Consider the following 23617-nt stretch of genomic DNA (forward strand, 5'->3'; position numbering starts at 1 on the left):
AACGGACACAAAAGCACAGGCACACACACAGCGCTCACACACTGGGACACAAAGATCACTTCCTGCCCATGAGGGACATTTAGCCAAGCTCCAGAAACGAAACATCTTTGACAATGGGGGAAAAGGAAGCCTCAAACCCGAGGTCTTTCTCCTGAAAGAGCAAGAGAGACACAGAAGGATGGGCAGTGTCCCACGCTGCTGCCTGGGGCTCTATTGTGTTGCTGCTACCCTTGTCTTGCAAAAGGCCTGTTGTTTGATACTGTAAAACTGGAAGCGCAGTTCAGACAAACAGATGGCACAGAAACGGGTATGAGATGGGCAAACACTGCAGGAATACAGAGAATTTGGCAAGAAAGAAGTATTAATAATAACAGGAACAAAACAGAACTGGAAAAGGAAAGCGACAGAAGAGAAAAAACTAATAATGGGGGGGGAAATGAAACCAACAGGAACAAAAACACACAGGAACTAACTTTCAAAGTCAAACTCAGGGTCACTGAGAGGGCTGCTCAGACCAGAATCTGCAGAAAACAGTAAAAAATAAATAAATAAAATATACACTTGTTTAAAAATTTCATGCTAATAAAACAAAAAAACCAACGTAAATCTGAAGAGGAAAAGAAAAGTTATTTTTGTGCTGCTCAGGCTAGGACACGATACCACCATGTGCTGGGCTTTCCCCTCTCCGAGCTGCAGAGATGCTCACGCACACTCCCATGCCCACCTCCCCTCTCTGTTTGGCTGCTGGGGACACTATAGAGGCTCTGCTGCTGGGTCCTATGGGTGGTAAAGAGCCTACAGGTCCTCTTCTAAACCACTATGTATAGAATTCAAACTCCTTCAGTTCAGACAGCACTTCCCTACGAGCTGCACCACAATCTCTCCATCACCACCAACGCACTCCAAGCTCTGATTTTCCATTTCCATCTTCACCCAACTCTTTGCAAAATTCTGTGGGAGGCAGTTGACAAACTCTCCCAAACCCTTTAAAACCTCTCTCTGTTTTGCAAGCTCTAGAGCAGGGTCAATGAGCTGGATAAAACTTTGTCTAGATAAACTCATAAAGGAAAGGGGACATCTTTCTAAAGCTAGACTGGACAAAGCCCTTTAGAGATGTGCAGACCTTCGCCCAGCAGAGCATTAGTCGCAGGTTTGCATGTCTGAGCTACCTTTTACAAGCCTCTCAGACCAGAGGTACAGCATGACCAAACCAGCAGGGTCAATGAAGACAGACTCGCTCATCTATCCATCACTTGGAAGTGCCCTCAGCTGACTCTGTTACCCTGTGGGGACAAGGAGAAATACCCAGGCAAGGGAAACACAAGGAACAGCACTTCCAGCTGCTTCTTGGCACCCAGGCTAAGCTGGATGGCCACAACCTGTTATCTTTATTTTGATCTCAATGTAGATTTTACCTGGGGGAGCTCAGCTTGGTGTGAGACTCTTGAGACCACCACCTCAAGCTCCAAGAACACTCCCCAAGGGAGCTCCTGTTTGCACCCAGTATATAACACTGAGCCCAGAGAAACCCAAACTGGTGCTGAGCTGCAGCTGGGAACACTCAAAAGGTCTCCAACACCTTCAGACTCTCCTGCAAGAGCACCACTAAGAGCTGATTCAGGGACCTGCTACTGAACCGCTCTGTGGTCAGTCCCTGTGTGGTGGATTGCACATTATCCTATCCCTCCACTGAGACTCAACCATTCCTAAGCTTGGGCTGATACCAATGGGTTGTTCCTAACTCTTTTTGATATGAAACCCTCAGCTCAGTGCTGCCTTTGCGCTTCCCTCTGGGTACCTACTGACCTACCAACCCTACCCTAAGAAGACTCAGACAACGCTAAGGACAGGACTGAGATGGGAAGGGGAAACAGGAGCTGCAGAAACATTACTAACAAGCACAACACGGCAAAAAAAATACAAACAAACTGAAAACAACAGCCAGCCCCCCCCGAGCACAATAAATTCCCTTTCAAATCCTCAAGCACCAGGAACTCGGAGGCAGAGGTGGGTACCAGAGTGCAGGCACTGCTCAGCACTGCCAAGCGTCTGTCTGCGTGAGGACATGCCTGCGCCGGGCCGCGTCAGTGGTGGCTTGCAGAGGTGCCATGCAGGCAGCTTAGACATGCATGTGCGTGGGACACACGTGTACAAAAGGAGGGTGCTTCGAGCTACTCTGCCCAGGAGTGAAGTGCAGTTACACGCCTGCTCAGCGGCTGTTTGCAGGGATGGGGTCTGCACGAAGAGAGGAGACGCTGCCTCAAGCAGCCCGCTGAACCCCTGGGGCAGGCCTGGCTCCTCCCGGCAGTGGTTTGGCACGTATGCAGACAGCACCAGTTCCAAATGTGGCTGAAGCCCTGGGTGCTGGGGAACATGCCACGCTTGATCTCCATCACCCCAGGGTGTGGGGCATGGAGCAGAGCGGCAGCACGGATGGTCTGGCAAAGCTCGGCATGGCCACGGCTCCTGCAGCTGCGCACTTAGCTCAGAATGCACCAATTTAGGACGTGGGAAAGCCCTTCTTCCTGCCTTGCCAGCGCTGAGTGGAGGCTGTGCAAGGTCCTTGAGGCTCCCCAGCAAAGCTTTTGTTCAGCAGGCTTGCTTAGCATAGACAAGGCACAAGGTTCCTTGGCTGCATCCTGGGTGTCAAAGGCAGCACTGCAGCAGCCTTCCCGCAGGCAGGAAGGGGCTAAGGAAAGGGCAGTTGCTCCACTGCTGCCTTCCCAAGTGAGAAAGGCTGGTTAGCAGCTGGTTACCTGGAGTCTGGAAGTTGATGCGCCTCATTTCCACAGGGTCCTTTGGGTGGTGCGGGGTGATCTCCGCGTTGTTCAGGAGGCATTTTGTCCGTGGCTCTGAATCCTTCCGTTTGCTTTAGAAAACAATGATAACAAAAGAACTGAAAAAAACCCCTCAAAAAAACCCCAAACAAAAGACAAAGCAACTTGGGGGCCTTTTAGTCCCTTTTGTCTTTTCAGCTCCTCAGGCCACCTTGAGACCTGAGCACAGCTCCCACCAAAATCAGGGTCAGATGCAGCCAAGGATCTAAGTCACCTAAAATGTCCCAGAAAAGGGAGGAGGCTTGGAGGGGTTTCAGTGCGGCACTGGATGGGTTCACGTCACCCCAGCCGCTTTTGGGCAAGTCTGGAAGTGCCTCCCCACAGCAGCAGCAGCAGAGGAAGGAGCAGCTGAGGTGTGTGAACTCCCTCCCTGCACAGAGAAGCCTCCCCTGAACTCTGCAGAGCTCAGCAAGCAGGAACCTTCCAGCACCGGCCAAGCCATTCCAGCCTGGAAGAATCTGAGCCAAAGCAATCATTTGGAAAAGTACACAACCTTCTGCCTGTGACCTTGGCCATCAAATCCTGCTGTTGCTCTGCTGGCTTGTTTAGGCGCTCTCGGTGCCTGGCTGCATACAGAGAAGTCAGAGCAGTGGTTCCCAACCTGTTTTGATCTGCAGAGCCCTAAAAATCTGGGTTCAAAAACCAGTGCGGGCACATCCTCGCCCCTCACAGCTGGGCCTGCTGAGATCTGTCTCACCTCCTTGCCAGAAGCTGAAGCCTGCCCCAACCTGCCAACTGAGCTGCACATCCAAGTGCTTCCTACTGTATTCGCCTCAAAATGGCAAAGGTTAGCGGAGGCAATGAAAGGTCTTTGCTGATGTGGCTTCCTCTCCTTGAGAAACATTTGGAAGCAAAGTCCAGTGCAGGTCTGGAGCTGTGACAACCTCTAGCAAGAGAACAGTGCTGGGAGCAGAACTTCTTCAGGGGGCAGAGAACACGTACCCATACCCTGAGGCTTGCAAACACTGCCCTAGCCCTTCTTTAGCAAGATGGCTCTAGAGCTCCTCACCTCTCCTGCCTGGGTTGCACTGAAGCCTCCAGTAATAAGCCTGCAGCAATAAGGGCAACTACATAAGCAGAGAGGAGGTTACTGAGTACGTTTTTAGCTGTTTCTTAATGTCATTAATAGCCAGAGGAAGGGACACGAGCTCTGCCAGCACTGCACGGGGCAGCATTTTGGAATGACCCCACTTTACAGCTTGGCAGCAGTTCATTTTTGCCACAGTTCTGGAACTGCTGTTAACAGCCCATTGGTTAAACCCATCAGCTACTTCCAGTGAAAGCTCTCCCAGCCTTGGAAATGGCTTGAAGTAAGTCTCATTTTTACAGGCATAAACGCACTCTGTCAGACATCCCTGGCTAATGGGGCAACAACAGCTTCTGCAAGGGGGTGAGGACTGCTCAGCTGGGGAGATTCTGCCTCCAGTATGCCAGTGGCTCAGGAACAGCCTGGATGGAGCAGTCAGACATGGAGAAAACCCACTTTCACCTCTGACTGCAACACAAATGGGTGTTTCTCTGCTCCATTAACCCAACGTTTTATGAGCCATTTACTGTCACTGCTGCTCAGCTTGAGAAAGGGTCATTAAGTCTAGGAATGGACAAGCAGGAGAGAGCTGGCCTTTGCTTTTTCTGCCCTGATTCAAACATGGCCCCATGCTAGTCTGACACAGGCTTTCTGTTAGAACAGATCTAGTGGTAAGAACTGTAGCAACAAAGCCCCACCACCATGGACAGTAAAACACTACCTAACACACATCAAGAAAGAACCTCAGTAAAGGGCAAATCTGATGCTCTTACCTGTCTGGTTTGCTGTCCAGGAAAGCAGTAAGTGGAGAGAAGACAAGACAAATGTTCAGGTTAGAAAGGACTTGCAGAAGAAAGGGGAAGCAGTTGCTCAGCCCTAACCCTGGTAGCACACCTGGGACCAGCAAAGATCACCTAATGCAGATCAGTGCTAACGAGCACCAACAAGGACCATGTGTGGCCCTGACCCCAGAGTACTTGGGTGCATGGGCTCAGGTGCTGGGATGTGACACAGGCACGTGTATAATCAAACACACCTGTACAGATGGAAGATGGAGCAGGGTTAAATGAGCTCCTCCCAGCCTTGGTATGAGATGTACCAGACAAGAACACCTTGACACTGGCCACAGCTTCCATCCTGCCCCTTGGACCTATTCTGCTCAGCATCTGCTTCCTCTCCAGTTCTCTTTCATTGTACAGTGTGGCCTGTGTGTGCTCAAGAGTCCCCCATTCTTGTCCACACACCATGAGCTGCTCAGAAAGCCAAGGCAAGGGAGAGGTTTCTAGGGGTTGCTCCCTCCTCTCCTGCAGACTCACGTTACAGCCCTGCTCTTATCTCCCAGCTCCAGCTGAAAACCAGCTGGAGAACAAGGGAGGTCTCTGCAGCTCCACAGCACAAAGGTGCTTTCTCTGCATCACCCCCACTGTGCATACACACAGAGAACACAGACAGGGGAGCCTGAGGCTGTGGCTGAGAGCAGGTCTTCGGAAGGAGACAGGCATGAGACCTGACAAACTCATTGCACATATGCCACAGCAGACTGTAAGACAAGCACAACTCTACTGAGAGTGCCACTGGGTAGACTCTAAAGCAGCAAGTCCCTGCAACCTACTGCTAATCTCTCCTGCCCCAGTCAGACCCTTCCATTACAACATCTGTGCCTTAGGGCTCCTCTCTCCTTGCTGGTGGAAGGATTTGCCCTCAGCTGACTACAGGACCAAGGAGGGAATTCCCTTTAAGGGTCAGAGCTGGGGACATTCAGAATGGTCACAGATGCGGACAAGAAGCATCTCTTACTTTTTGTAGAGCAGGATGGCAATGACAATGCAGATGATGAACACGACGGCCAGGACGGGCCCGATGACCCAGATCAGCCCTTCCTCTCCATCAATGATGGGCTGTGGATCAGGATTGTCCAGCTGGATGGGGTCAGAGAACGGACTAGCAGCAAAAGTCTGGAAGACAGGAAAGATTGTGGAACCCAGTTCAGAGATGGCATGGGGACTGAAAACAGTGGGCAAGCATACAGTATTCCACAAGAGGAAGTACTAGAGAGGATGTGAGCTCTCTGCAGCAGAAACCAAATAACAACAGAGAAATGCTACTCTTCATCCTATAGAAAAGACTCTTGCCTGTGAGCATCCATATGACAGGTATCTTCCTCCTCCAGTGGTCCTGGCTAGACACACTACTGGAAGATCACATTCATTTGATGTTGTAGACTGCCTTGTGCCTATGGCTTACCTGGTCTTCTAGCCAGGAAAGTGCTTGTAGAAAACCAGTTGACTCTGACTGTGTTCCACCACATCCCTGAACCCCCTCCATGCCACAAATACACAAACCCTTCTTCCAAGCTTTCATGGAACCATATGGATTTTGACAGTCAGATTACAGTGAAAGAGGGAAGGGATTAAACCAAGAATTAATGCTTAGAAACAGTCTGGTCTGGTGGCTGGAAAAGCCTAACCCTTACAATTAAATATAGATTAATAAAATACACTATGTCTCCTCTGCAGCGAGAGGAGAATGAAGCACATTCAAACCCATCTTACTCCTAGCTACTGAGCATTGCCTGCTTGTTCTTCATGAGTGCTACCATCTCCGCACCCCAGGAAGGATGCAGAGACACAGAACCTACAGAAACCAAAATGCACAGAGGTGTGGGACAGGACAAGAACAGGGGATTTGGGCTCTGTGTCCTTGAACTCTATCAGCTCTCAGCAAGACTGAAGCAGTGCTGCACACTTGGGAGCTGCAGTGCATCCAGGCTGTTGGGAGATGCAGGACCTTGCTCTAAAGCAGAAATTACCACAAGCTGCAGTAATCCGATTGAGAATCCCATTCAGAAGCGTGTCAGCCTAATCCTTTAATATCAAATAAACAACTAAATATTTATTTGGTGGGGAAAAAAAACCCTTCTGAAAACCCTTCATTTCAAATAGCTCCCTGCTACAACTCCACAGGGGGATTTAAAGACAACAAAGTATTAGACTGCTTCCTATTGTGTATGTGGGAGGAGGCAGGTAAATATTAACCCAGCTGTTTTCCTAAAGCCAAACAGCACCACTGAAGGTGCTGAAGTGGTAGAGAGCACATGGAATTTGCCATAAGAAAATGCTCCCCCCTTTGCTTGGCAAGGAACTTAGGAATGCCCAGGGGGTGTGACATGCTGCTCACAAAGCAGGATGCCCAGGGGCACTGCCCTAAGGAATAAAAGGACAGGCTTTACAAGAAATCACTCCTTGGAAGGGAGTTTGACTTAGAGAACTCTGAACTTCAGTGTGGTTCTGAGCTGACAGTTCAGTCCTCTCCATTCTGGACTCCAATCTGGAGCCACAAGTGGAGCACGTCCTGCTTACGAGGACTGTCAAAATGCAGCAGCCGTGCAGAAACTCACGTCCCCTTGGGAGAGCACATTTGCTGCATGCAGACCCCAGCACAAACAGCTCCAAGAGCCACATGCAAAAGCTGCACAGCTGGACAGGAAGGACTTTACAAAGGAAGGAAGCTTCAAGCTGTGGAATCTGGTGGGAGAGAGGTATGGAGAATGCCAGGAGGATACCGGGGTCCCTGGTCAATAGTGGGCACAGAGGGACACCTGGAGAGGGCGAGAGAAAGCAGCAGCACTTACAGCCTCGGGCTCCTGGAGCACAGCCAGGATGAAGATGACATATTTCTGCCCTGGCTCCAGGGCTCTGTTCTCAAAGTTGTCGTAGTGCTTCATGTCCCCAAGGATGAAATGGGAGGGGAGGGAGCGAAACCGGGCAGCGATGTAGGGCTTGGGGAAGTCCAGTTGTCGGGAGTGACGCAGGCTTCGGCGGCGGAGCCTGGCAATGTCCTGCACGAGCTGCAGGAAGCAAAGGAACACTGAGCCCTGATGCCTTCAGCACCATCAAGGGAGCAGGAAGGAAGAAGAGCCAAACCATCCCACTCAGATATCCCAAAACCCACCCTTCCCAGGCTCTCAGGTCACCATCCCATCCATTAGAGCTCTCTCCCCACAGCTGCCTTCAGTTTCACCCACACTCACCTCCTCCAGGTCCATCTCCTCGGGGCTGCCCAACGGGTTGAGGAATTGTCCTCCTCGGGACTTCCTTAGAGGCACCACTACAATGTAAAAAGCCCTAAGAAATGGGAACAATCAGAAGAAATAGAAGGAATTACTCTCCTTCTACAAGCCACAGAAGAAGAGAGTGCACAGACTGATGTGGAAGGCTGGGTTTGCCTAAACAGCCCCATTGGCTCAACCCAGCAAGCCCTTGCTTTTCATTTAGCTACTGCTGTTACTGCTGCTCCTAGAATGAGCTTGGATTCAGCGGCAGCCCCATTATGACAGCCCCTTATTTACTCCCTTTGCATTTCTCTGGCATCCTCTGTTAGAGCTGGGAAGTGGCTCCAAAAGACAACAGACAAGAGGCTAAAAAAGCAGGGAATGCCCTGCCTGTACTGCCCATGTGGCCTCCCCTTGCAACCCAAACTCAGCCCCACACATCTGCAGCTTAACAGAAACCTACTGGACAGGCACCGAGCTCTTCACATCTGGGAGAATGACCACCACGTTGCCATCAGCATCAGGTTTATAGGTCACCTCTGGCTTCTTGGACAACATGTCAGCAGCGGTCCAGGCCGCCACGTTCTGCTGCAGCCCACCCATGCTATTGCCCCGGCTCATCAGGACGAAGTTGTAGAACGTGCGGGGCTTCAGGTTGGTGATGAGCTTCTTGGTGGTGCGGCCATCCACATCCACGTTCAGCCCATTGTACTGGATCTGCGGGAGGCAAAGAGGCACCAAAGTTGTCCCAGGGGCAAGGCTGAGACTGCTCGAATGACCAAATCCCTTCCTCCTTGCTCCCCCAGGCACCCGAGCTGGCGCAGACACAGGAATAGAGGGATTTGAATAGGGGGGTGTCTGTCTCTTGTGCTCACTTCAGGGGCCCCAAGCATAAAGCAGATGCAGGTCAAAGCCTTGAGACCTCTCTGGGAGAAGGAATTTGTGGTAACTTCCCTAGGGCAGCAGTGATTTGGTAACAGAGGTGGGAATGCGACCCAACAGCCCTGATTTCCCGTTCACCTCCTTGATTTAACAGTGACTGACTGAATCCAGAATTCCTGCCTCTTACCATCTCTTATTCAAACCAACAGACAAAACTGCAAGGAAACTGGGAAGAAACACAGTTCTGCCTCCTCCACTGCACTTGCCTTGTATGGGGTGGGAGAGTTGTAGTTCTCAGGGAACTCCCAGCTCAGAAGGACGGATGTCTTTGTGACCATCTTCACCTTGAAGTTTTTGGGTAAAACTGCAGAGAGAAAAGTGAGGAGGAAGGGGAGAAAGGAGAGGAAAAGGCAGCAGAGAGAAGGAAGAGCAAGAAAAGAGAAGGAAGAGAATGTCAGGCACTGGCAAACGGGCCTGCCAGGCTGGGTCTGGCTGCCACTGCAGGAATGGAAGCACTTGCACCCTCCTCCACACTTTGCTTGAGTTTTGCCAAGGTTCATCTCCCTGTGCTCCCTATCCCCATGCCTAACCCCAGGGAGGGGTGAAAGAGGGATGTGTGGCTTTGCCCACACACTTATGGGTCTGGGTGGCTGCTGCAGGAACGAGGTGCTGGCTTTCTGAGCATGCTCAAGTGAGGAAACCCATCCCAGGTCACGTCCTGAGGATTTGTCATGGTTCTGTTTTCTTTTGGCTGGTTGCAAAAGCTGAAGAAAATGCTCTTCCCACCTGTACAGCGACCGAGCCCCACTTCAGGTGCCAGTGAAAGAAGGGTGTCCGGACTTAACTTAGAAGAAAGTGGTAAAAGGGACTTACCTGGCACAAGGCAGAGAGGAGCTGAGGGACTCAGTGGGAAACCAGAGTGCTTTGCATTTACTCACGAGCCTGGCTGAGCCTGGCTTGACCTCTCCAGCTCTCTGCCTCCTGGCACCAGCCCCGGTTACAAGGGGAGAGAGGGAGAAGAAACCGGTAAATCCTACCTTGATCCAGCTGGAACGTCCGATACTGGACAATGGGGCTGTATGGCCCGGGGCCTTTACTGGTGTGAGCCCGGATTTTAACATCATAGGCGGTGTTGGGTTTGAGGCCGTTGAGGGTGTAGGAGTTCTCTGGGGAGGGGGGCAGGTCTTTTTCCAGCAGGTTGCCGGGAGAACCGGCTTCCCGGTAGGCCACGGTGTATTTGACGATGGCTCCGTTCCTCTCGGCCAGCACGGGCGGGAGCCAGCCAAACTGGACCGACATGGAAGTGATGTTGCTCGCCTCGAGGATTTGGGGGTAACCCTTGGGGATGTCTTCAGGGGTGGTGAGTTCCTGCACAGCTTCCTCCCCAAAGCCAGCCCGGCTTTTCACGGCCAGCTTGAAAACATACGTGGCGCCTTTGTGGATGCTGGGAGCAGTGTACTTATCCTCCAGGGCTGTGAACTCCAAGGTAGCCAAGGGATCAACATCCTTGCGGCCAAACTGGAGCCGGTAGCCCATCACCTGGCCTTCTGCATCCAATGGAGGCTCCCATTTGACCAGAAGAGTGTTCTCCTCTGTCTGGTGCACAGACAGGATGGGCTTCCCTGGGACTGGGAGAAAAGAGAGACACCTTCTGTCAAACACAAGACAGGGCTGCTGGCGAGGAGATGCAGAGACTCTTAAGCTGCAGCAATAGGTTCCTTAGATCATAGAATCCCAGACTGGTTTCTGTTGGAAAGGACCATAAAGCTCCTCCAGCTCCAACCCCTGCCACGGGCAGGGACCCCTTCCACTGGAGCAGCTTGCTCCAAGCCCCTGTGTCCAACCTGGCCTTGAGCACTGCCAGGGATGGGGCAGCCACAGCTTCTCTGGGCAAATCATGGCAAGTTCTCAGCTCTACTCTGTACTTCAGTGTATCCCATTGCAAACTGAGCTCTGCTGCCCATCCGTGGTACACGTGGAGGGTCTCTATCAAGTTTCGGAAAGGAGGTGCACTGCCAACGTGAGGCACTGTCATTTCTGGATTTCTTTTCTTCCCTCTTCTCAGGATGGAAAGGTCCCTCTGTCTCCATTAGACAGCACAATTCATGCAGAAAGAGACTGGAACAGATTGGCTCAGGCTGGGAAGTCCAGAGCAGCTGAGGGTGAAGTAATGAAGGATGGGAAAGGAAGGCTGGGCAGCCCCAGGTCCTGAGCAGCAGGCGCGAGGCCAGCTAAGTGGTACAGAAAGAAGGAAGCACACAAGAGAGTGGAAACAGAGCCCCAAATCTGTGTGAGGCAGAGGGTAGCAAGAGTTGCTGTGTTTTCAGTTAGCTCCCTCCTTAACCTGTCAGTTAGTTCCTCTACACGTGGGGGGATACTGCAGCTCAGCAGTACTGTGCCTCTGCCTAATGAGCCCTGGCACTGCCCAACTGCTAAGCGAGCCCACAGCCACAGTTAAATGACATGTGCAGGCCCAGAGGCTCCTGAAGCTGGAGAAACCAGAGCATTAATTCCAGCAGCTCACGCGTCATTTACACTCAACTCCACTATTAGAGATCTAATTTCCTTCTCTCTGCCTTGGCATTTCTTCTGGTTGAACAGGAGGAGGGGAGAGAATGGAGTTAGGAGAGATCCTGGCCCACTCTGGCAGCACAAGTCCAGGTTGGGAAGCTGTAGTGTGGCTAAGGAAGAGAGCAGGAAGGAGCTGGCAGGGCAGGATGGGGATCCCGACAAAGTGGGGGAACCACTCTGCCTGCTGCATCGACTGACATCTGACCACAGGCATGAAGGGCTGTCTCTGAAACAAATCACAGCATCATAGAACACTTTGGGCTGGAAAGGATCTTAAGATCATTCACTTCCAACCCCCTGCCATGGGCAAGGATACCAAAGGATGGCTAAGGAGCAGTGCTGGGAGAGCCTCCCCTGGAAATGTCTGGAAAGACATCAAAGAAAAAGGCAATGCCATTACCTTGATGTCTCAGTTTTATCACAGATGTTACTATTATCAGCTGAACTCAAAAATACTACATTTGCACAACAAATATTATTTGGAAGAAAGGAGAGAAGAAAGTGAAGGGGGGGGGGGCTGAAGTGTTTTATTTTGCAATTGGTTTGGACAGTAAAGGAGAAAACTGGATGTATTACTGTATTTAAATTCATCCCCTAGCCCTGAATGATAAAGAAAGAAATCTTTCCTCACAGAAGCTCTATTGACTGAACCCTGCAAAGGAGTTAAGAATGTTACAGAGCCATCTGAAAGATTTCTTTTAAAATGGCTATTTCAAGTTGGGGGGAAATTGAGTTTTGGGTAATAGCTGCTGTGCTGGAGAAAACGTCCCTCTGTGACTGATCACCTGCACTGCAAATCCTAATGGGGAGAGATGAGGGAGGGTGACAAGAGAGAGTGATGAGGGAGGGAGGCAGAGAGAAAGGCTCTGGGAGAGAAGAGTGGAAGGGGGAGAGAGCCTTGGGAAGAAGGAGATGAGAGGAGAGAACCAGGGAGCTCATGAGAAGAAACATGGACAAAGCCAGAGGGGGAAGAAGAAGGGGAGTGAAGGAAAAGGCCTCTGACAGCACATTGACACTACAAGGCTGAGGACAGGAGCCTGGATGCTGACATCCAAATGTACCCTGCTGTAACATCTGCAAGAGCTGGTGTCCTGGAAAGCAACCTTGTCCTCTTGTGTACTGTTCTCCAGGCAGGAGAGGCAAGAGGGCAGAGAAAAACTGAAATCCCACTCCCTTGTCTGAACACAAGAACATAAAATGAGATGAAGATGTGAGGTAGGGCAGGGAAAAGGCAAAGGCAGGGAGGGCAGCCGCGGCTCCAGCCCTGGGTGCTTCAGGCCAGGGCTCCTGAGCCCTCTCTGTCCTGTACCCTCAGCAGAGTGTCTGTGCTGCCTTCAGGGCCTGAGCAGAGGTTTCAGGTTAATTATGCAGTGCTGTCCAAAGGCCTTTAACCCCTGCAGAGGCACAGAGCAGTGTTCTTCCTGAAACAAGGGTGATGTCAGCTTGTGCAGCTGCTGCAGGCAGGCTGAAGATGACCGCCCACAAACTAAGAAAGAAACAGCCAGGGATGGGAATAACAAAGGAAAGAAATGAAAAGAGGAAAAGCGATTCTTCTGACAGCAGGAACAAAAGGAAAGAGCATGGGCAAAATAGGCAGAGTCCAACAGAAGATGGGCTGGACGAGGGACAACTCCAGACCTAGGCACCATAGTCTTCCTCCATTACGTGAAGCCCTTCCCATAGTGCACAAGTGGGAATGCAGATGCTGAGAGGACAGATGGAGTGTGTCACCTCTCCTTTCTCCCTGCAGCACAACTGTCTGGAGGAGCTGGGATACCCTGCTGCCCTTTGTCATTCCTTTGGTTCAGCCCTGCCATCCTGGCTTGGCACTACATCCTCTGTACTCAGGCTGGCAGACACTTTGCCACAAAGAATAGGTCAAAGGGAGGAATGAATCTGGGTGGTATATGGAGGCAGAGCCCAGGCCCCAGGAATGCTAGTGACGAAAGGGCAATACTGTCAGTCCTTTTCCCTCCACTAGTCCTGAACAAAGAGGGGATGTATATTCAGACAGGATACGAGAAGAAGAGTGGGCAGTGTAAGGCACAACTGTCTGCCTGCTGCTTTCAGATCCTTGCAAGTCAGCACCATGACAGCAGACCTCTGGCTCTCCTGCTCCCCAGGGTACCTGTGTGTGCCAACCATCAAAGCCTCACAGTCTCTCCAGTGTCAGACCAGGCAGAACCTCCTTATTTCTGCTGCACTGGAATTTATAGCACAAGAGATGACAAGCAATGAACTCATCCTCTGTTGTATTTCTGAATGTGTCTGGGCTTTCTGCAGCACTGCACAGAACACTGTCACTTAGTGAGGGCTACATGTGAGCAATGACATTACTACAAACACTTTTGGCTTCGGGGCAGCATGGCGGTTGTTGCAAGTCTGCCCTTCCTGAAGGGAGTGGGATGAAAGAAGCTGAGTCTGGAGAAAGAGCTTCTTGGCTTTAGTGAGCTGCTGAATCCCAATGGTTCAGGAAGACTCTTACCTGCACCCTTCGTGGTGACCACTTTTGGTTTGCTGCGAGCACCATCTCCCTTCATGGTGTAGGCGGCTACAGTGATGGAATAGGAAGTCTCAGGCTGGAGCCCAGCAATGATCATTTCCTGTTTGTGAGATTCCAAAGGGAAATCATGTCAATATTCAGGTACAGACACACGAGTAGAGCTCTCCTCCCTGCAGGAGTCTCAGCCCTTTTCTAGCATGCAGGAACGTTCATTGAATCTGAAACACAAGACACTGGGGTAGATGTGGCACTTGGCAGGAGGATGAGAGCCACGTTCCCTTAGCAAGAGGCACGCACACCGTGGCTGCAAACAGTCCCTCTGTCAACACAGCATGTCTGCAGGGCCCCGCTTCGATGTGTTCTCTTCCACATCTACCTCTCAGACATTCCCTATTCCAACTGCTTCAGCCATCAAAACGCTCTTCAAAGCGTTCCTCTGCACCAGGCAGTCTCAGAGGAGGTCTCAGTGGCTGCAGGGAGATTACATTTCTTTGCCATTTCCCCCCTTCCCTTCTCTCCTCAGAGATACTTTTTTAATGCCTTCATAGTATTAAAGGGATTGCTCGAACACAAAGTGCAAGGGGACGTTTTCTGCTCTGGGCTAAATCCCCAGCACCCTCCTTCCTCCACCCTGCATCAGCCTCACCACACCTCCCTCCAAGAGCTTTTGTAAGACTGGCCTCAGGAGGAGCCCGTCCCCATCACGCACTCAGCCCTTCCAAGGGCTGTGTTGTGAAAGGAATACCCGTGCTAAATCAAACAGGATGAGAGCCTATGCAGCAGGGTTTTCTCCAAGGCCCTGCAAAGGAGGGAGATGGGAACGTGGTGCACGTTTTACAGCCTTCCTTTCTCATTACCCCCCCCACTGCCCCTTTGTGCTTCCAATATTAAATCTCAGGGCAGCACTTGGGAAGAATTTGCTGGTCCTGTATTGCCCCCGAAGCTGAGCAGGGAGTGGAACAGCAGAACTCCAGAACAGGAGCTTTTGAGCAACAAGCCTGGAAGCCAGTCTAGAAGTCCAGAAACCTGTTCTGCTTTCACACTCGCACCAAGTTTTATTAAGGTTTCAGGCACGAGGCTTTGCCTTTCACATGACTCAGTTTCTCCATCTGCAAAAGAGAGGCCCCTCACTTTTTGTCACAAAAGAGACGCGAATGCAATCAATCCAGTAGTGCATTATCTTGGGATCCTGCCATTCCAGGAGGGAAATGCTTTCTCCTCCTGCTTTGTAAGATCAGAGAAAACATTTAGCATTTTAGCAGAAGTAATGCCAAATGCCAAAGAGCCAAGCTGATTTTAAGGGCTACTGAAAAGGTTAAAGCATCAATCGTGATTTAGTGCTTTGTATCAACAAGCATCTAAGAATCTTGTCCCTTGAAGGGCACAAAGCGCTTGTTCCTGCCCTGATAGCTCAGGACTTGTGAGGCTTTGAATTTCCAGTGCTTTTCAGCCTATGTTTTTCAGACACAACACAGAAGTGCTTGCAGACCTGCCCATCTCGAAGCATACGTCTGAGTAGTCCCAAATCCCATGTCCCATCTGCTTGCCCATGAATCACAGAGGAGGAGCAGCAGACTCATCTCTCCTTCAGAGCTGAGAGGAAAACCCTGCAGCATTGCTGCATGCTGACAAACTACACCATCACACGGGGCTGCAGAGCAAAGTGGGCAGGGTGGGGACAATGCATGGGAACACCAAGAGCAGGCTTTAAAACAGGCACATTGGCACTGCAAACAAAAAATAAAGGAAAAAGGAAAATATCACATCACAACAGGAAATGGGAGAGGGAAGGGACAGAACCAGGATGGGAGGATTTGTACTTTTTTACTTACGTATTCAGCAGTGTCATCTGTTTCCCACTGGGCAGAGAACAAGAGAGGTTTTGCACATGAGAATACAAGAGGGGAAAGAAGGGAAAGACAGAGACACAGCATGAGGAAGGAGTCCCTGAGCAAGCAGCCACACAAGGTCAGGTGTTACCAGGCCAGCATGAAGGAAGAAGTAGAGTGGGAGAAATTAGTAGATTCCACTGTGGCCTTTGCCTGCCCTAAAAGACTTCCTAGACACAGGGAGGATGCTTGTATTTAGCTCAGTGCTGGGACAGCAGTTCACCCTCTTCCACAATAGCTATTGCCTGAGTCTGCAGAACTGCAGAAAGACAACATACACCTTGTCATAGATACACTCATCTGCTTTGTCCAGCATCACTGTTGCTTGGGATGAGACAAGGTGGCTGGAGCACCCCCCACCCCGCCCCAAACCTGCCACAAGAGGAGAGGAGAGCAGGAGGTGAGCCCTTACCTGGGCATCAGCCAGCATGACGTCCTTGATCTGGGGCAGCCCCCGGGCCTCTCCGTTCTCCATGCGCACGTAGTGGACCTGGTAGCCGCGGATCTGGCCGTGCTGGCGGTTCTGGACTGGGGAGCGCCAGAACACTTGGATCGCGGTGGAGTTCAGCACCTCCACCTCCACCTTCCGAGGCGGCGCGCTGGGCACTGCGAGCGAGGCAAGAAAGGGGCAAGAGTCACTTGGGGGTTGCAATCTGGAGCTTGTCACTTCACCTCTGGGACAGCCTGAGCGGAGGGGGAGGCTTAAAAGAGACAGCCCTCACCCATCACCGGCCTTTATTCAGTGCAACAGGGAAGTAGTTCTGAGGGATGTAATCTACGTGCATGGAAACAGATCCATCCCACAGCCCATTCTCCTACAGGCTCCTTTGTCCTCAGATGGAAAATACCACCTAGTTCCAGATGGCAACCTGAGGGCAAAGGCCATTTCTAACGAGCCAGGAAAGTTCTGGTCCTGCCTGTGGGATACGAGGGTGGAGAGGATGGGGAGAGGGGCTTGCCCTTGGCTCGCAGGCAGGGCAGGGGGTTGGTGGTCAGGCTGCTGCATAAACTGGGAACAGGAAACAAGAGATGTGTTGGATGGAATCTGGGCTGGTTTTCACAAATGTTACTATTATAAATAATAATAATATTACTATTAATAATACAGGGCAGGGCAGGGCAGCTTCACCTGCAAGAAAGCCACGCTTCCTCTGAGCAAGGTGTTCTATCCATTGGATGTGGGCAGATGGTCTAGGAAACAGGACCCACACTGGGGCGAACTTCCTGCCTTTTTTTACACTTCTTATTTGGGATGGTGGAAATGGGGAATTTCCCTCTGTAATTTACCTGGCAAATACTCCTTGAAGGCCCTGTGCCCCCCTCACACTGAGGGTGTTTCATGAACACAGTCCCATTTCCTTCTGGTTTTATTTTACTGGAGAAATACCAGGACAATTCAGGTCTCATTGTTCCTGTTTGTGCTAAGGTCCCCGAGCTGGGCCACGGAACTGGAGTCTCAACTGCTTGTCACTGAAGTGCTTTGGAAACTCGAACAGAGCTTCTGCCTTTTTACCACTACCCAGAACTTGGACTTAAGGAGGAGCTGGGAACAAGGAATGTGTGGGAAGAACTCTTAATACGTTAAAACGCTTTCTGGCAGTGACCATCTCCTCTGATTTCATTTCCTTGCTGCCTCCTTGCTCACTAAGAGCATCCTTCCAGGACAAGTGGTGCAGTAATGGGTCAGAAGCTTGAGACTAAAGAACCCCCATGAAGCCAAAACCCTAAAGCAGGGAAGGACAACTCTAGGGACCCCAATTCTCAGAGGGGGAGACGGCAGCAAAGGATGCTGCACGTCTCGGACCGGAGGCTCTTTGAAGCCCCTTTCAGGCTTTGCTCTTGCACCACACAGGCCACGAGCAGGGCCTCGATGTGTCCTCCCTGGCGTGCGAAAAGCCCATTCCAAGGACACGTATTCCCCAAGGGAACTCAGGAGAAAACCAGAAGAAGCGCAATTACCATCTTCATCTGTCCGGACGATAACCGGCGAGCTCTCCGGGCCCGGCCCCACCTCCGTATGAGCCACGACAGTGATGCGATACTCTGTCCACTTCTCCAGGGATTCCAGTAGGATCTGACTGGTGGTTGGGGGGATATCATTCACCTCCTTAAGCTCCGTGTCCTCCGAGTCCAGCGCTCGATAGTAGACGCTGTATCCAGCCAGGACTCCGTTTTGGCTTTCGGCCGGAGGCGGCCGCCAACTTACCAGAATGGCGGTGGATCTGGTGCTGACACATTTTACATCTTGAGGGGGGGCAGACGGTTCTATGAGGGGGGAAAATTCAGGAAGGGGAAAGGGAAGAAGGAAAAGGGAGGGGGGGGAGGGGAAAAAAACAACAAACAAAAGATGGGAAAGATAAAAGAAAAAAAAAAAAGGAAAATGGTAACAAAAAAATCTAAAATAAAACGTACAAAAATTTGGTTTAGGAAGATAAAATTAAAAGAGAAGAGCTTTTTGTTGTTGTCTTTTGTTTTTGGGTTGTTGTTTAAATGAAAAGGTAAAACCAAAAAGCCAACGGAAATCAAATGGGGCATCGGAACGGAAATGATACAAAGCAAAGGACTAAAGCAGCGCGTGGGCTAGCCAAGAGGGGGCCTGCTGCGCCCGCCAGGGTGGCTGCTGCGAAAGCACGCACCCAGCTTCACCCCAGAAAGGCCTTTTCCTTTAGCTCCCTGTTCTACCGCAGTCTGGCACTGCCCTGGCTGGGAAAGCGCTTCCTCCCAAACTGCAGTCTCTAGGATCCTGGATTTCTTTGACGGGATCTGTGGAGAGGAAGTAAGAAAAGGAAATCTTTTGCCAGGAGGCTTAAAACGAAGAGGTTGAACCTCCAGATGGGAGTCATTCGCTGTCCACAGACTGAAGGAGGGGAAGAAACACGGTGGCAATGCCCGGGATACTGCCAAGCAATGAGCCCACAGCGTGTTTCGACAGGAGGGTTTTAGAGAAGAGACTTGCAAAGGAGCAAGGCAGGGGGATGTGGAGGTGTTCGGGTACCCAGTGGGGTGCCCACAAGCAGCAGCAGGTCCAGCCCCTGCTGCACTCACTGCCTGAACCCCACCAGGGTGTTTCTGAGCATCCCAGGAGGACACCTTTGGAAGTGTGACCCTACACGCTCCATTTCTCCGGGTGGCAGCAGACAACTGTCTAAGGGCTGGTTTTCAGGCGATGGGGAAGGTGCAAAGCCCAGCTTCAGAGCGCAGGGCTGCTCACTTTGGTGTTCCTGAGCTGCAGAAGGTAATTTTAGCACGCTCTGCTCAGTAGGAAGCAGGACGCCGACACCGGCTCCGTCAGACGCTACGTGCTGGGGCACACACTGCCATGGCACGGCCCTGCCTTGAGGTGCTGCTAGGGAGAGCTGCAGGAACACGGCTTTGCTGGGAGAGATACCACAGGTCTGAGACCTTGGCAAAGCCTGGACTGAGTCTGACACTTCTGTACCCCAACCGGGGCACTTGAGGAGATCTTGGACCAGGCTCTTTCAATAATCACTAATTGCAATCCATCAGGTAAGCAGAGAGAGTGATGTATTGTTCAAGGCAAATCTGCAAATCCAATCTCAGCCAATGCAGTCAAACTGCAATAAATCACTTTTAACTCTCTGCAGACACTGCCAGAAACTGGGGCGTCCTTACAAGCCCCTAAAGCATCACCTGCAAGCAGCACGGCAGTAGATAAATGCTGGTCACCATTTCTCACTTCTCTGTTGCTTGCTCATCAACAAAAAGCTCTTTTACTGAGGGCTGATTTTCCCAGTCTCTTAGTCCCATCCCTGAGTCACAAACAGATGTTTGGGCCCAGCTTGCTTTGAGGACTCAGCTAAATCAAGTCCCACATTGCCCAGTTTGCACTGGAGCGACAGCCGTGTGCTGGGCAGTTCTTTCCTGTGGTGCTGAGCACCCCGTCCAGCAGGACATTTTGGGTGTTATCCTCCTAATTTCACGTTTTATTGCTGGCTTGAACGGCAGAATGGATGCCCTATCCTCAGGAAAGCCCCTGCAGAGGGTGCTGACCCCAGCCCTGGCTAGCCACGCAAAGTAACACAGAATGTGTCAAACAAACAAAACCAAAAGGAACAAACTGGAAAATAAAACAGAAATCCAGCAATTTGAAAAAAACAAAAGAAACCAAACATCAGAAAGGAAATCATAACAACAAAATAATGCTGGTACAAAAAGTGACTCCTTCCAGAACATTCCCAGTCTTTACCTACCTTCCACGCTTCAACTGCTAACTTATAAGACTTTCTTACGAGAGAATAAGAGCAACTGAGCTACGAGGCCAGACCAAGCTCCTGGTGGGTTTCTGCATGTGACTGGCTTTGCAAATGCCATCCTGCCCCACTGCTGGCTCCCCGGGGTGAGCAGAGCCTGAGCGACGGCAGCAAGGGCAGTTCTGGCCCCCAATCTCCTCTCCTTTGCTAAGCTACCTGCTAAGGAGACCAGAGAGCAGGGTGGCAGAGTCCCAAGGATGGATTTCCTTCCCCCTCTCCATCTGCTGTGATTGCACCTCCAGACTGGAGGCGCACTGCTCCTTCCCACACCCCTGAAGCAACTTCAATCTCTTTCAGGGTATGGAGGAAAAGACTCAACCCTCTTCCAGCACCCGCCAGGATGCTGTTTGCTTCTTGTTTAACCCCCTCGGTGGCTGGCAGCATTAAAAGCCACCTTTCCTGCTTAGCCAAAGCCACCATGGCTGAGAAACCCACGGCAGAGCGGGTCTGACCTGACCTACCCTTTCCATCCTGATACTCATTATGAAAGCCCCAGCGAGCAGAGCCGGAGCTCCTGCGGGCACCTGGGTTCTGGGTTTGCACTGGCGTGGCCACGCTCTCGCTTGCTCACTCACCCTCTACGCTCCAGCACAGGGACCTACCGAGAGGCCCTGGAGCGAGGCCTTCTTTGGGGATGCTTTGCACCTTCTCTGGTCAAAATGCAGGGTGGGGGGGGTGGGTGATGGGGGAGAAGGCCCAGATCCCCCCCGGACCCTCTCCCCATCGCTCTGATCGACTACAGCACCTGGATGAGAACAGCCGCCAAGTGCTGGCCGGCCATCCTGGAGACCCATCTGGGGAAGTTCATGGCACTGTGAGTTTCCTTCACAATCCAGCCCAACCTGCGTGACCCTGGAGACGTGCATGTGCGTGGGGACAGCACTGAGATGGTGGGAGCTGTGTGCAGGAGGCGAAGCATCGCAGCCCAAACCAGAGGCTGCGAGCTCAGCTCTGCAACAAGCCCCTTTGCTGGCGAGGGAGGCACAGCATAGGTGAGAGCCCCCCAGCCAGGAGATGAGCATCTTTGTCTGCTGGCCTCTGTTTTCAGGAGGCAGACAGCTCGTTGGGAACCCCTTCCCACCCTCCCATGGGCTCCAGGACACGAGTGTGTGCAGATCCACGCACGTGGGGGTGAGCCTGCAGCGACAGGGTGGACTGTATTTGTGAATCCGCTTGAGACCAGCCAGTACTCACCTGAGCTGCATCTTTTACATGCTTTAAAGTTGACTGTCCAAGCCACAAGAATGACCCTTACTGACCTTGTACAATACAATGTTTTTTAACCCTTTAGGTACCATAGACTTTGTATAAGTTTTGTTCACTTCATCTACTGTGAGGAAGGGGGAAGGGAAGGAGAGCAGAGCTAATGGGTGGGGGAAACTTCCTTTCTTAGGAAGGAACAGAGGGTAAGAAAGCCCCCGTTGCTCCTCTACGCCTGCACATGCAGCCTCACAGCACCCACCCTGCCACCCCTGTCTGGTGATGCATGCTTTGCACTCTGACATTTCCCAGTAGGAGAGTTGCCAAGGAGCCCTGGGAAGGTCATGGATGGTCAGAGAGGGCAAACCTGCTCCTTCCAGCCAGGAGATTCTGTTCAGTTTTACAAGCTACGTCTCTGGTACTTGAAGAGTTAAAACCCAGCTACTTCAAGAAGAAAAAGATACTTTACCTTTAGTTTAATGGATTTTACTTGGGTTATGATGCTCAGGAGGAGCCACCCTGACAGAGGGAGGTGGAAGGGGGTGTGCAGAAAGGTGTGCGATGCAGGGAGGGCTGCGGCATGCAGGCACATGCAGCTCAGCTCGGAGGGGCAGAGCACGGAGAGCCTGGGCAGGCTGCAGGAGGACAGAGGAGGCTTTGCTGCTGCAGACAAGATGCCATCGTGGTGTGAAACCGCCCAGCAAGAGACAGACAGAGCAGGGAGCCGGTGTCATCGGGCTGCGAGAGCATGCAGGCAGGCAAGCAGACAGCAGAAGAGAAGAGAAAGGAGAGCCAAGGAGCAGGCCAAGGAGGAGCTGAACAGAAAAGGAGCTGCAGAGGAAGACACAAAAGCCTGTCCCGAGCCCGAAGGTCTGTGAGCCGCAGGATGTCGCCCGGACCAGGGAGAATTGACTCGTTCCTCCAACAGCCAGCCAGGAAAAAATGTTTCACTGTGTTCCAGGACACTGCCAGCTCCCAGCTCATGTTCCCGAGAGCCTTCAGGCACTGAAACTACCCCTATGAAAGCTGAGCTCAAAGAAACAAACCCGGCCTCAACCTGGGCATGCGTCAAGTTAGGAAAAGCCCCAAAGCCTTTTCCTTTCCCAGACCCTCTTCTCTTCACCCTTCAGGGTGCACCTGCAGGGTCACTAAGCCCCTGCCATCAGCTCCCACCCCCCTCTTCCAGCCTGTTTTTATCAAACCAGAAAGCACAAATCCCAAACCCTCTTCTTCCTCCCATCTCCCGTGAATCTCAAGGAGGAAAACCTCTTGGAAAACAGAAGCAGAGCGTTTGACACTTCTTTTTCAGGTCCTTTCAGTTCATTTTCCCCCACCCCACAGTGATGCTCCCTCTGAAAAGTAACACCCTGGAACCAGAACCAGCAGATGTGCAGCAGAGTCAGGAAAGGATTTTCTTTCAATACACAGAGTAAGGAGAAAGGAAAGGAAAGAAAAGGGGAGGGGGACATTTGAAGGAAAGAAGGAAATAAAATCTCTTTGAATGGAGTGGAGGCCTGAGAAAGCACCAGTAAGGAACTGTGTCTATGCAGAAACAGGCTCCCCTTTCCTCCCACTCCTGGGGGGAGAGAAAGAGGAGAGAGACAGGGGAGAGGAGGACGTGACAGTTAAACCAGAGAGACGCTGCTCCCCCTTGTTAAGGACTCTGAGAGATGGGGGCAGGCGCCCGCTCTCCTCACACTGGTGACCAGAGCCATTTCTGAGTTAGTTCTGCTCCCGGCTACTCCAAACTGCAGCGGAGTGATTTAGTAGAGATGAGAGGAGACAGAAAACACAAAGAACAGCTGCCACAGCCACTCATGCAGTGAAAAAAACACCTCGTTTAAAAGCAAAGATCTGTGAAAAGCCCAGGTTGAAATATTGCCATCCAGGGTTATTGTCCCCGGGGCAACAGCGAAGGGAGACAATCCATTAAACTAAAACCAGCACGTTTTGGTTGCATACACTCCATCCTGGTGTCACTAACAGCCGCTCCCCTCCAAGCCTCCACCTGACTCCTCTTCCCTGCTCTGCCAGAGCCCAAATGGGATCATTCCCAAGCCATTCCAGGCTTGCTGCCTTCCTCCCTGCGGCTACAAACTCATGGAAAAGAGCATGAGGACCTCTTTCCCAAAGGCTGGTAAAAACGTTGGACTTGTGATGAATCACCTTCCCTTCTCCTCTTCCTCCCGATTCCCCCACCATCTCCCTGCTCCATTGCTTGTGCCCCCCTTCCAGCCAGCCTGCTGCTGGTGCAGGGACAGGCAAGCTGCTGCATGATGCTGGGTGATGTCCTCCCTGAGCATGCTCAGCACCACGGGCCAGCGCAGCCCATCAACGCGCTCCTCGCTGCTCCCCACCCTTCCAAGCGGATGGTGCTATCTGGCCT

General features: G+C 51.7%; 1 protein-coding gene across 7 annotated transcripts in view; it reads right to left on the minus strand.

Moving 5' to 3' along the window:
- The window catches only part of PTPRS (protein tyrosine phosphatase receptor type S), a 122938-nt gene that overhangs the window by 17222 nt on the left and 82099 nt on the right, over positions 1-23617 (minus strand). For 2 of the 7 annotated variants that reach the window (XM_065699939.1, XM_065699938.1), the window contains 13 exons: positions 17720-18025; positions 16173-16366; positions 15704-15730; positions 13854-13971; positions 9835-10425; positions 9064-9161; positions 8379-8632; positions 7895-7988; positions 7496-7711; positions 5662-5819; positions 4638-4649; positions 2757-2869; positions 474-521 (listed from right to left, as the gene is read on the minus strand). In XM_065699939.1, the coding sequence (XP_065556011.1) occupies positions 474-521; positions 2757-2869; positions 4638-4649; positions 5662-5819; positions 7496-7711; positions 7895-7988; positions 8379-8632; positions 9064-9161; positions 9835-10425; positions 13854-13971; positions 15704-15730; positions 16173-16366; positions 17720-18025 (2229 nt within the window). The remainder of the gene's footprint in view (positions 1-473; positions 522-2756; positions 2870-4637; positions 4650-5661; positions 5820-7495; positions 7712-7894; positions 7989-8378; positions 8633-9063; positions 9162-9834; positions 10426-13853; positions 13972-15703; positions 15731-16172; positions 16367-17719; positions 18026-23617) is intronic. The other 5 variants (XM_065699942.1, XM_065699940.1, XM_065699943.1 and 2 more) reach the window with 4 other exon arrangements.

The sequence above is a fragment of the Lathamus discolor genome, chromosome 21, assembly GCF_037157495.1.
Source record: "Lathamus discolor isolate bLatDis1 chromosome 21, bLatDis1.hap1, whole genome shotgun sequence".
NCBI classification, from domain to species: domain Eukaryota; kingdom Metazoa; phylum Chordata; class Aves; order Psittaciformes; family Psittacidae; genus Lathamus; species Lathamus discolor.